This window comes from Esox lucius, chromosome 18 (assembly GCF_011004845.1).
Source record: "Esox lucius isolate fEsoLuc1 chromosome 18, fEsoLuc1.pri, whole genome shotgun sequence".
Lineage (NCBI taxonomy): Eukaryota > Metazoa > Chordata > Actinopteri > Esociformes > Esocidae > Esox > Esox lucius.
The window spans coordinates 10,828,268-10,842,254 of record NC_047586.1 but is presented as its reverse complement, the minus strand read 5'-3'; the positions used below and the strand labels follow the sequence as shown (position 1 = coordinate 10,842,254).

Genomic DNA, 13,987 nt, shown 5'->3' with positions numbered 1-13,987 from the left:
TCCCAGTCTTTTTCTGATATCCAAAATGAAACTCTCATAGAAACATGCAGATTGTTTTTATGTAAGCAGCCTGTTTTCCCCAACCTAATTTCCATTAAAGTCAACATTTCCATAATTGGTCAATTCAGAGTAGTTTACTGTGTGCTGTGGTGAAAGCTGTGGGAGCGAAGCAGGACGTTAAGCCCCAGTAAGACAGTGCTGGCGCAGCTCCTGAAGCCCACTGTGGCAGGAAACTGAGGACACAGTCACCTTCACGAAACACACTGTGGTAAAGACAGACTGGGACGGGGAGGCGGGGCGTTTCCAATGGACTAGTCACACCACCAGAGGTGACGTGCAGCCCATCTCACTCCCCTCCTTGAACCCCTCATTCTCAGCGGTTCTTCCTTCCCCAACCTGGTTCCCTCTGGTTCTGTGTGGGCCAGGCCAGTCCCCTCTTCACCCAGTAGTGCTCTATCAGGCACGGGGGTCTTTCCTCAACAGCCAGGGCTTCATGGTCAAGCTTAAACAAGCCCACCTACACAAGGCATCTGAGGGGGACATTCCTAACAGTCCCTATGGACATGATACCTCTGTGTGTGTGTGTGTGTGTGTGTGTGTGTGTGGTGTTTTGAGATTCCTAAGTCCTGTCAAATATAATGCACTGCCAACACACATTGCTTTCTGGTACGTACAGGATTTGCAGGGCAGAGATCTTGTCTTTGAGGAGCTCCTGGGCCTTGTTGAAGTCCGACAGCATGTTCTGAGTCTCTCTGGCGTGCATGGCATTCATCTCAGCCATCTCTCGCTCGTGTTTTTTCGTCAGGTCCTGTTCGTGAGCCCTGACGGGTAAAGACATGAGAGTTAAAAAAACAATTCACATCATACCTCTTTATATGGCGCTCCAGCTCAGTTCTTGGTCCAGAGTTTTCACAGGATCCTATCTAGGCACAACTATTGCAGACTCACTCCTTCAGATCCCGCCGCTACCGTAAAAATTCCATTCATCTTTTTCTTTTCAACTCTCATTTTCTTTTCTTTTCAAGAAAGACCTAGTAATAATTTATAGCAGGAGGCTCTGGAGGAGAGGTATCACTGTTTTGCCAGAAGTGGAAAACACTCTTTTCTATTTACTTATTGATTTCTTTCTATGTGGGACAGATAGACAGGATTCTCCCAGGACACTACACCAGCTTAATGAAATGCCCTGCATGTAGCTGCATGTCTCTCCTCTCAGTAGGCTATACAGCCATGCTGCTAACTCAGAGGTACTGCAGTCAGAGAGAGAGAGAGCGAGCGAAGGAATACATTTGCCTCTTGCTAAGTAATACTCCCGGAGGGACACACATCTTTGCCAATTTATTTATTTATTATGTTATTTTTATCTCAGTAAAACGAGGATTCGCCGGCTTGTTATATAATTTGAAGTGAAACGTGCTCCGCAAGGGGGCCTGGAACCTTGCCTGCGATTTATGTCATTGACGTCACAAATGTACACACACACACACACACACACACACACACACAATGAGGTTAGTTATCTCTAGTTCTAGAAAAGCGGCAGCCTAAATTTGTTATTCACCACCAAACCAGCCTTTAATTCTAATGAGAGAGCCTGTCATTTGTTCAATCCAGGCCTCAGCCCACATTATGAATTAATATGAAGATGAATAATTAATATGACTGAATTATTAATGTCTAAAATATAAGAAAAGCATGATGATGGATTATATTTAGGCCTTGCTCCAAATAACTCTGCCATACTTTCTTATCAATGTATTTTGAATGTTAAACTGGAGGAACAGCCGTCAGAGGGACATGAAAGGGGAACGTGGAGCATCAAACGAGTGTCAGGAGATACCTTAGAAACCCTGCAAGAAACCACTCCATGTCATGTCTCCACGACAGGACATCACATGTTTGAACTAATCATGGTAAGAAGCTACCATGGCATGAAGATCTGACCTAATTAACATATGTCTGCTGTCGCGAGCAGCTGCAGACGACCTGTTATTTTTGACAACCCTCCTCTGTCATCCCATAACCCCTTGCGATGAGGTCATGACCCCACCTGATCTGCTGGTTGGCCTCACTACGTATCTTCAAAACCTCCTTTCCCTTGAGCTCCAGCTCCTTGGTGAGTGTGCTGATGTTCTCGTTCAGGGTGTGGATCTCGTGGTCCAGCTCAGCAATGTGGTTCTTCCTCCTCACCACCTCCTCCTGCAGGTCCGAGATACGGCCTAGTAACTCCCTCTCCTGTGGGAAGGAATGCAGGCACACACATTTGACGCAAACGAAAAAGTGGACAGAAACAAGAAAAGGATGAATCCAATATGCAGGTGAGGCCTTTCTAAGAGGATCTTTACAGCTGAATGCGCACACACAACACACGCACAGGACACGCGCACGCACGCACACAAACACGCATGCACGCGCATGCACGCACACGCACGCACACACACGTGCACGCACGCACACACAAGTGCACGAATGCACACACACGTGCACTTCACTGGACACTAATATGGCAAAACTATTTCTACCTGTACGGCTGTTATTTGGTTATTGTCAGTCTGATCTATCACAGTGTTAGAGGACTGTTACACTGCCTGCAAAAGGTCCTGACTATTAGCTCAGACTGGCTTGCTTGTCTGCTCTAGTCAGGGTTGTGCCCCAGTAAAACATTCACTAAACAGTTTGTAGTGAGTTTATTCAGTGTGTAATAGGGATAACACTGCTATCTAAATCTAGACTACACCTATTCTCATCCTTTCAGTTAACTCAGCAGATTGATTTATAATGTTCCAGGTTCAAGGACAGAAATAATCACCTGATTTTACTGTTCATGAAACTAGCCGAGCTGTACATGAATCATGTTTTGTTACAGGATCATTTTCCATTTTAAAACCACCAACTCTGTAGAAAGTTTCTCCCTATTTAGAAAAGACATCTAAAATTTCCCTCAGGCAGGCCAAACTCTGGTATTGTAGAGCTAATGGCTCTTGTGAAATCAGATTACAGCTACATACTAAGTTTAAATTCCTGTAAATAGAATTTCATGCCAGATGATCATTGTGTTGTAGTTATTAATGTGTGGGCCCCTGCGGAGGAACTGGTTTCACAGGCCTGGCCCACCCTCCTTCATAGAAGCTTGTTTACAAGTCCACTGCCTTAACGGAGATTCACTCTGACATTCTGCTGGTTCCCAATCTCCCCAGTGGTTACCTGTTAGGCTTGCAGGCACACACACGACTGACACATCTCTGCCTGGGTGGGTAGTGGACTGCCACAGGCCAGGTAGAGAGGCAGACAGAGCCAGCGGCAAAATTAAAAGGCTGTGTGGGACAGGACGTGGACGGCTACGTCTCAATTGGCACTTGACCCCACTGGCTGCTTAGGCAAGGATATGTGTGTGTGGGGATACATTGAATGTGTGTCTGACCATTCAGGTGTCGGTGTGTGTTTGTGGGGTCTGAAGTGTCACAGAAATGACAACTCAATTAGCAGTGATACTCCAGGTCATTGTAACAACACTGAGAAAACCTCCAGGTCACTGATAATGTTACAACACTGAGAAAACCTCCAGGTCACTGATAATGTTACAACACTGAGAAGACCTCCAGGTCACTGATAATGTTACAACACAGAGAAGACCTCCAGGTCATTGATAATGTTACAACACAGAGAAGACCTCCAGGTCATTGATAATGTTACAACACAGAGAAGACCTCCAGGTCATTGATAATGTTACAACATAGAGAAGACCTCCAGGTCACTGATAATGTTACAACACTGAGAAGACCTCCAGGTCACTGATAATGTTACAACACAGAGAAGACCTCCAGGTCACTGATAATGTTACAACACAGAGAAGACCTCCAGGTCATTGATAATGTTACAACACAGAGAAGACCTCCAGGTCATTGATAATGTAGCACTGAAGACACTGTAGCAACACTAGAGAACAGTAATATTTAGGATCCACCTGAAGGTGGAAAATATGGAGCTCAGAGCACATTACGGGATAGAGACATTCTTGCAGCCATTCAAAATCAGCACCTTCTGTTGGTGACACTTCTCCCGGTCAAAGGAAACTACAAGCGCTTTGGACAAAATGTCACTGGAACAAAACAGCACTTCAGTTTTCAAAGCTTTCTGTGAAGGGCTGGAGGGAACATTGAGTTCCCAGCTTCAACAATCACTGCATTTTGCCTCTGATATTTGACAAAATGCTATTTAGAAAAGGATGTTAGTCTGGGCCAGCTCCCTCCTCACTCCTGCCCCCATTCTCCCCCTGCCTCCCTCCCCCTCCCATTCTCCCCCTCCCATTCTCCACCTGCCTTCCTCCCGCTCCCATTCTCCCCCTCCCTCTCTCCTTCCATCCCCATTCTCTCCCTAACCCCCATTCTCCCCCTCCCACCCATCTGTTTGTCTCTACAGTTCCAGAGAAGGCTAATCAAAAGGCCAGCCAGAGCACAGCCAGGGCACAGCCTCATCATTAATGTTGGCAGCCTGGTACAAAGGCAGATAGAGAAGAAACCGAGTGAGCTGGTCACTAGAGGGAAGCGGTCAGATCCTGGCTGTGTTGTGGGACTGATTGGAGGTTCTGAGCTCAAGACCTCTTAAATAGACCACATCTCGTATCACAAGGCAGGTGAGTCCTGAGTTCAACAACCAGATAAAATTGCTCCTTCAACCTCCCGACAATAGATGAGATCAAGTATACCAGTGGTTTGACTTCCAACCATGTTTGAATCATTTACATTTTTAAAGGCCAAAAAGTTTGAATTCAACTTTAAACAAGTCCTTTTCGGCAGTCTGCAACAATCAACAATTAGCAAGTAAGTCTACACTCAATGTGTTTCTAAATAATTAACAAGCTAGTTACCTGCAACATGTTCTTGTCAAACTGTTAACACAGTAGTAGCTGGCAAGTGACAACATGCCAAATAACAATCTTAAAAAACACTTCAGGGCCGATCAGATCACAGGACACAGGTACTGGAATCAGATTTGTATCTGAATTCAAATCCACTATGAATTTGCTTTAAAATGTAGCCTGAAATACCCAGTTCCACGTTGCTTTTGCCTGTTGTTTCAATCTGATTTATTCTATGGATGCCATTAGTGCCAGGATTACCAGGAACATCGTACAAAATGAAGACATTTATATTTTCTCTACCTCTTAACCCTAGACTAACATTAACCCAGACTAACCCCAAAACCTTATCCTAACCCCAATATTAATTCTAACCCAAATCCTAATCCTTAAGCCGATAATTGCCTTATTCCTCATAGGGACTGACAAAAATTTCCCACAAGGTCAGATGCTCTTTGTTTTACTATCCTTGTGAGGATTCTTAGTACCCACAAGGATAGTAACACACACACACACAAACACACACACACACACACACACACACAGATAAGATGCACCAGCAGCAGGTGAGTATTGAGAAGAACCATTCTTCAAAGGCTTTTGTCTGTCAGAAGCTGAGCATTCGTCTATGGGGATAGCTGATTACTATCCCCAGAAAATGCAATTCTCCACACCGCAAAGCAGGCCTGCTAATCTCACAGCTCATTAAACGAGACAGCACCGTCCATCTCTCAGGGGGCCACAATTAACGATAAGGCAACACAGTGAGGGCCCTGGCGCACGCAGAACCATCCGCATCTCAGAACCGGGATCTCCTAGGAACCTTTCTCCATTTCCCAAAAAGGGAACGATCACCACTTTGTAACTCTCTTCAGACGGCCCTTTCCCTTGGCTGTCTGCCGGGGCTGCTGATCTAGCAGGGACACTCAAAGGCACACCACACACTCTGTGCTACTAGCGCCCTTTGATTATGACGCTGAAGGTACACGTTTACTCTAAAGATCAGAGCTTCACCATTTAACTGGGGGGAAAAAAACAACATGCCTTCAGTAGTCGAACTGTGACGGAACGGTCTGCTGTGATGAGCAACCACAGTATATAATTGGGGACCGGCGCATGGTTACTATGGGCGTGATGCATTTGGACGATTAAGAGTCCCAGCCATGTGGGAAGGATGGCTGAGCAGCTGGTAACGCACGCAGGCCTGTGGGAGGGGGCCGTGTCCTGACATGCCTGGCTGCTGAGCTGAGAGGGGCGCGAGGGGCTCGGAGGAAGGTTGTCTGTGGGCTGAGACACCACCAGGAAGCCCGTTGAGGAGCCTAAGGTTCTGCGTGTGCCAGAGGTCCCAGGTACAGCAGCTCTAGAGGGGGTGAGGCCGGACCACACCTCCTGCAAACAACCCTGTGGGGCGAGACCAGGAAAAGACAACGCCCTCCCTCCAATGCCATTCGGGGGTGGAGTCACTGGCTCGTTGTTGTCTCTCTGTTGCGCCCATCATACAGTTGCGTTGAGCTCTGCGGGCAATATTCTGCCCTCATTTCAGGGTGTTTGCGGTTGGTGGGTGTCCCTTAGGTTGATGCTTGGCAATGCGGGTGGATTGATTTCCTGCCTGTTGGGCCCTGTACGGGGACGCCCCCAGATAGGGCCACAGTGTCACTGAACCCCCCTGTCTCAGACCCAAGGTCTTATGCTGCTATATTATTGTGCTGGGGGTGTAGGGTCAGTTCTCCTTCTCCACTATAAATTCCTGTAGATCTAAGGAATGCACCTGATACATTTTCCCTGTCACCTGCGCTGTTTAAACTTAGGAGGACATGAGGGCTTGGCCCACACCTCCGGAGTACCAGGCTTGAAAGACTTGTTGCTTGTCCCTGTCCTCATCCATCTGGTCATGCTTCTGACCTGGATTAGGTATAGTAGACACTGGACTCAACCCACATGCATTTTTTTATTATTACAACTTGTACCCTTAAAATGTTCACCCAGCACAGCCAGAAGAGGACTGGTCACCCCTCTGAGCCTGGTTCCTCTCTAGGTTTTGTCCTAAATCTCGGCCTTCTTAGGGAGTTTTCCTAGCCACGGAAATTCAATGTTGTTGTTGTTTGCTCCTTGGGGTTTCAGGCTGGGTGTTTGGTAAAAGCACTTTGTGACAACTGCTGTTGTAAAAAGGGCTTTATAAATACATTTGATTGATTGATTGATTTGACACCAACGCACCTCCAAGACGCCGTCCCGATTCGTTTTCCAGGTGGATCAGGTTTTGAAATGTCTCACTGTACCACATTTCTACTTGGCTGCCACTGCCATTCATCATCATCAGAAAAAGACCTAAACAAAACCCTGTCATAACTCTGACACAATAACCGGCTGCTGTCGTGATTGTAGGCTGTCTGCAGTTAGAGGTCCATATGATTACTGTGTCACCAGTTTGCACGGGCTCATATACCTGGCTGTGTGTGGCAGACAGCCCTGGATTTGACCTTGCTGTGCACCGAGTGTCCCCACAGAACAGCTGTGTGCCTGGGCCTGAACATCTGGCTCTGCCGTGCCGATGGGAGAGGACCCTGGGCATTAGACTTAATTAAAGTGATTTATAGCTGTGAGGCTGAGCACGGGCTGGGCTGGCTGGAGAGCCGGTATTATGGGAGCTACACCTACAGCCGCTCAGATCCCCTATGTTTTATCAGCGGTGTTTAAACATCCCATACTGCAGGCTGGCTGAGACACTGCTGTTACTAATGTAAAAAAGGTACAATATTAAAAAATAAATAATTATCTGGAAATACCAAATGTGCCAGTGGTATCAGGCACCTACAAGGAGGTGGAGGAATAGGAGGCAAATGCATGTGTAGGGCTCTTTAAAAGCCTTTTTCTCTGGGGTTTTTGTGCATCATCTTTCCGGCAAAAGCTGACTTTACTTTGATCAAATCTCGCTGCAGGACACAGTGGCCTCTTTCCGTGGAGAGAGTGTGCATGCATGTCTGTGTGCACTGTGAAGATTGTGTGTGTGTGTGTGTGTGTGTGTGCGGGCGGTGGGTGTGATGGAGGGATAGAAAGCTGTGGTTTGTTCTCTCTCCATGGGCAGGCACCCCAGGTCCCAACCCACTGATGACATCCAGAATCTGAGCCTGCAACCAACCAGCCACACAGCTATTTAGATGTGTGAATTCAACAAGCTACAGTGAAGAGGAGAAAATAGGACTGTTGCCAAGGAAGACATACTGTATCTCTTCTACAGCCATTAGCGAAGAAGCATTTCAGTAGGCACCAAGGGATTATCTAGATATTTTTTTTTCGAGATATACTTTCTGCCCTTTTAATATCATTATCTATCCTCATACACTGAGCTAATGCCTAGTCTTATTGTTAAGCCACTATACAAAATTGCCTGCCCATTAGAGCAAATATCGAATCATAACATAATACAAACTAATGCATCCATATGGATAGCATTCTGTATGCTAGCTCAGTGATCGATGTATAGAAGACCCGGTAGGTCCCGATGAGTCTGACCTGTTTCCGGCTTTTCTCCAGGGCGTTCTCGAGCTCACGTTTGGCCGCAACCGTCTCCTGTTGGTGGGTCTGCCGTAGATGTTCAATGGCTGAGGCATGGAGGTGGTTGAGCTCAGACCGCAGAGAGGCTAAGAACCGGGGAGAGACAAAGAGACGGGGTCCTTAGAGAGCTCCCCTCTATTTATTACACAATAGAACAGGCCACCCTGGCTAATTAAAACCCATTCATCACGCTTTGATCTCCTGACTCTAATAAGCTATGTGACGGAATGTTCCAGTATTGACCTTGATTCCTACAGAGAAGAGTGTGAGGCTATGTTCAGCGGTATTGTGTGGTTTAGCTTCCAATAGCTTTTTGCAAGGGCTAGAACCACAACAAAGTCTAGCATGGTCTTCTATTACTCCATTTGACCCTTTTCTCAAGGTCCTTTAACTTTCTTCAATTTGATGTTAGATGGTCTTTCACCCTGAAACCCAAACAGTGCACAGACTCAGAGAAACTCTAATCCTTGAATCATTTTTTTTTTTTAAACCCATTATGAACTTCAGTTAACCTTAGCCACCACTCGCTAAATGAATAAAAGTAATCAGGGCTTGTGGGCATGCTTAAAAATCTATTCCATGTGGCCTAGAGTAGTCTGGCTGTCTAAACCCAGGCTTCCAGTGAACATGTACTGCTGCGCCATATGTTAGAATCTGTCCACTGCTTTCAGTAAGAACTCTACCATATCTTTCCCCATTTCCAGTAAATTAAAGCCTGATAAAAACCTTTTAAAAAGGTGTCCCTAATTGCATTCTTAAAAGGTGTTTCGACCATAAAATGTAAACGTAATCACATGCCCAGAACTCTTCCTTTGATTTTGAGCTATTAGTGGCTAAATCGGATGAAGTCAGATGAAGTGTGTAATGTTTAAATTAAATGAAAACATGGATCACATAGCCTATATTCTATACTCAGGTTAGGGAACCTTCTAACATCATACTGAAATTGTTAAATCGTCTTTATTTTACCTTTATTTAAACACACAAAAGAAAATAATCCATGTACACAGAACATAAAAAAAAAAAAACATTCATCTACAGTAAAATACGGTACAAATATATGTAAACAAAGTAAATAAGCTCTAACTCATTAAACAGGTTACCTAGCATAGCCTTGCCCTCATCCTCCAGCTCGAAGCGGAGGGTCTGCAGTTCCTGCTCCGACTGCTGTTTAAGGGTCTCTATGCTGTGTCTGTGGGCCTCCCTCAGAGACTGGAGCTCCATGTGGTGCTGATGCCGCAGGCGCTCCTCCAGTTCCTACACACACACACAGGTCAAAGGTGGGTCAAAGGTCAACCGTGACAAAGACAGGATCAAGACAAGGACAAATCACACACAAATCATTTTATAGAAGCCGGTGGAATGTATAACTGGTTTCAAACCGGTTGATAGCGCAGCTTAGCCAGTTGAGAAATTGGGCACTAATCCAATTGGGAGAAACTGGAAACAGTCCAAGTTACAATCAACCAGTATGGTACTGTGGGACTACATGTGGTTCAGCACCATTAGGGCTGGGAGGCAGCGGCTTGACACCAGAAGAGGCTAAAAGAGAAAAACCTGGATTGAGCCAAAATACACATTTCAGACATTACTGCTGATCACTCTGGAATTGTATTACAAACACTAAGCACTTAAGCATATCATCAACAGCTTGTTGTGGAAAGCTGCCCTAATGTTTTCCAGCAACAGCAAGCAGAGTAGGAACCAGCACACACTATGACTCTCTACAAAGTCAACCAAGTAGTCAGACCGAGAGTTAACTTTACATGGCGAGGACACGGTACCAGTGACATAACACAACCTAACATTAGACACCGGCTTTGTCTCAAAGGGTGAATGAGGAGACAGGGAGAATAAGGAGACATGGAGAATGAGGAGACATGGAGAATAAGGAGACATGGAGAATGAGGAGACATGGAGAATGAGGAGACTGGGGGAATGAGGAGACCGGGGGAATGAGGAGACCGGGGGAATGAGGAGACCGGGGGAATGAGGAGACCGGGGGAATGAGGAGACAGGGGGAATGAGGAGACAGGGAGAATGAGGAGACAGGGAGAATGAGGAGACAGATAAGACAGCGACAGAATAAACACAGGGAGAGGGAACACAGGGATAGAGGAGAGGCAGGGACAAAGGAGACACGCAGACAGAGAGGAGACGCAGGGAGACAAGAGACACAGGGACAGAGGAGAGGCAGGGACAGAGGAGACACACAGACCGAGAAGACACACGGACAAAGGAGAAAGAGAGGAGACGCAGGGAGACAGGAGACACAGGAGATTCAGGGACAGAGGAGACAGAGAGAAGACAGAGACAGAGAGAAGACAGAGACACAGAGGGAGAGGAGACACAGAGGGAGAGGAGACACAGAGGGAGAGGAGACAGACAGATGGAGGACACAAAACCAGATTAATGGGGATCAAGATGACAATAGAAAGATAATAATGCCATTCAATCAACATTTGTAAACACTAGAAATGTGATTATTAGAAATGCCTGTTGAATGCTAATGGTCCAGGCCCAGCAGCATTAAGGACAGAAGAATATTGGTACATTGTCCTAGTTAAAGAGGAAAGGTTGGGTCATGTCAGTGTGATTCTAATGGTCGTCGGGGCGACACTGGCTGACTGGTCAGCAGGTCATGTAATAGGCCACCACTGGGAGAGTTGAACGGAAAACAATGTACCTGACATCAGTGGGGGGAGTATCCGATAGCAACAGCAGCCCTTAGATAACAAGCTGTATTCTCAGGTAAAGAAAGTCCCCCACTGTGTAACAGACAAATTCGCATTTCAAATGGAAAACAAACCACAGAGTTAAGAAGCCTCTCTGAGGTAATTACTATGTTGTGACTTCACTAACAACACTTTTTTGAACGCTGTCTATGTTGTGTAGAATCTAGATTCAAAGTGTTAGCATGGTGTCACAATGTGTTTTAGCCAATTTGTCTGTTGGTTAATGTATTGCGGGACAATGGCAAAAGACAAATGTTCCAGTACAACACATTGAATGCCTGTGTGCACATACAGAGTAGTTAGGAAATAACTTCATCACTACTTATGTATTAGCTAATAGAAACACACAGCGGGAAATAGAATAATAATTGTGTTCTTATTCTTTCAACTGGGTCCATAGCATGTGTGAAAAAATAAGATGTGTGTACCTTCAAAGGTGGTTTTCAGGAAGAGTTTTACTGTGATAATGTAGAGACCTATGTTCAAGTGTGTGTGGAGAAGATCAGTTAGACTTGTACTAGTCCTTGTATAACAATGCCTGTCATGTGAATAAATCATACCAGAGGATATGTTCCTCCTGAAGGCAAGGTGAAACTGCATTTGTCCCAGTGTCTACGACAACACAATTCTCTTTGCTTTACTCCTTCTCTAATTGCCTTAGTCCCCATAAAACATGTCCAGTTCAAACTAGACCATAATGCATTCATCCCCTCAAAAGTCTGTATATTTAAGCACTCAGTAGCCCTTATTTAAGACAGAACATATACTGAGATGGGTTCCAAGGGGAGGTATTATTTTCATTAGCAGAAAGGGAAGTGTTTTCGGCACATTCAATCACAGATGACTCATGGGTCTTATGCTTCTAATCCAATCTGTGGCTGAAGAGGTGACACAGAACACTCAGGGACAAAGTGCCAGCTTTGCACAAAGTCTGAACGACCCCAAAACACACATTCCTTCTGATGGTTCTAGAATCTTAAAGGAAGCCTCAGAGTAATGTTGAATTTATCTCAAAACGCCCCTGACTGGATATTGGAACATTGACTGCAGAAAAAACACATTATGAACCCTTTTCTATGGAAGGAAAGGTTCAGAGTCAGAAAAGGTGAAAGTGTTTATAGCTGTATTTTCATTTTCTGGGTATGTCTGGATTTATAAATGTCTTTGGATTCACCCAAAACTGATTATGAAACCAGTATTGAGACGTCCTTTTTCTGCGGGTACAGTCAGTAACTATGTTTCGCTAAACCTTGGTACTGATCTTTGGAGATGATATTTGTGAAGAGCAAACACAGCATGTCCCTGTAAACCCTAAAGCCTGGTCTCTTTATTCATTAACCAGTGATTAAATGAGCGATTAAAAGAACAGGACCAATCATTGTCCTCATGTAGACTCACACGTCTTGTCCAGGCATGAGTCTGCCTTTCAGACTAGACCCACAGTATCCCTCCACTTTCTCCTCATTTTGTGGTGTTACCGGAGTTTACATTATTAAAACCGTTTCTACCGGCAAGCATTTTTACAGGTGATTTCCTTGACAACGTAGAGGTCTCAGAAACTCATGTAGCAAATATGAGACAATTGGCGTCACAGGGTTTCCAAAAACATTCTATTCTTCCAACAAATGAATTCTGGCAGCGCCGTATGACAGATGTTTAATATGTATGTACGAGTCATAATTCTCCGGGCAAATGTGGTTTATAAATGGGTGTGGTTAATATTCAGGTTTGTACACACGAAGCTATTAAATTTATGGTGCGGTTAATACACGTTGCGGGTTATACGCGGGGAATTACGGTACTCACAATAACATGAGGCTGAAGTATTGTATCTGCAGTACAAACGTATCCAGACACAAATGTAAAGCGGACTTTCATAGCTCTTTTATGCCTGCAGAAATAAGGCTATGACACAAAAGACATCCAACCAACCAGTTTGCCCGTCGAGTCAATTGTCCTAATACTTCTCGCAACATAAAATAGGGTCTTTGTACAAAGTGCTGTCATTTCTAAATGTTGAAGCTAATATCCACATCAAAACCCTCCAGCAGAAGCAGAGAATCTATACTTCAGCCACAAAATGACAGTTGTATTATTTTATTTGGATTATAGATCCAAATAAAAAAAGATTGCTGCCCTAATATCTACACAACTCACTCTCATGACCTATAGAAAAAAAGCTCTTGAAGCAAAGGGGCCAATAAAAAAAAAAAAGACCTGGATCTGATCATGAAGCTACTGGATGCCAATACTGAGAATCCTCCAAAGGCGAAAATGTATTGGGCTCCCTGCTGACAGCCAACCCATCACCATGTGAATAACTATCACACAGATGATGACTCGCCAGATTCTCTAAACATTCCCATAATATTACTTTACTGCACCGCATTAATCAGATCTACTATGCGGCTGCAAAGACGCCCTTGGACAATATAAGCTGCCTGCCTTATGTCGTAATTCTGTCAGAAACTACGCCCTGCTGCTCCACAGTCGATTCCGTTTCAAGTGAGAAGGAAGGAAAGGCATTGTGGGTCTCACACGGCAATGATTTAATCAAGGTCAGGCCCGAAACACTGCTCCGCGTCTCTGGGAACACCGACAGACTCACGGTTGCAGGAGTCCACCACGCCACATGACCAGCCGTTTTACGAGTAAATCTTCGCCGTCTCCCCTTGTTTCCTGCGCCTGACGTCCAGTCTCACCCAACACATCAGATATCTAATGCAGTGTTGTAGAGTCACCAGAGGGCTGCTTTCACCCTGACAGTGATGCTTACTTCTCGCGCCAGCATGTAACGTAACAGAAGAGGGTACTGCTCACCAGATCTGCACTGGCATGT

The 13,987-nt window shown here is 45.1% G+C and overlaps 1 protein-coding gene across 6 annotated transcripts in view; it reads right to left on the bottom strand.

Moving 5' to 3' along the window:
• The window catches only part of fam184a (family with sequence similarity 184 member A), a 90,082-nt gene that overhangs the window by 6,479 nt on the left and 69,616 nt on the right, over nt 1-13,987 (bottom strand). For all 6 annotated transcript variants that reach the window (XM_010883014.4, XM_034287860.1, XM_010883017.5 and 3 more), the window contains exons 12-15: nt 9,517-9,670; nt 8,372-8,499; nt 2,051-2,235; nt 675-821 (exon numbers count right to left, since the gene is read on the bottom strand). In XM_010883014.4, the coding sequence (XP_010881316.1) occupies nt 675-821; nt 2,051-2,235; nt 8,372-8,499; nt 9,517-9,670 (614 nt within the window). The remainder of the gene's footprint in view (nt 1-674; nt 822-2,050; nt 2,236-8,371; nt 8,500-9,516; nt 9,671-13,987) is intronic.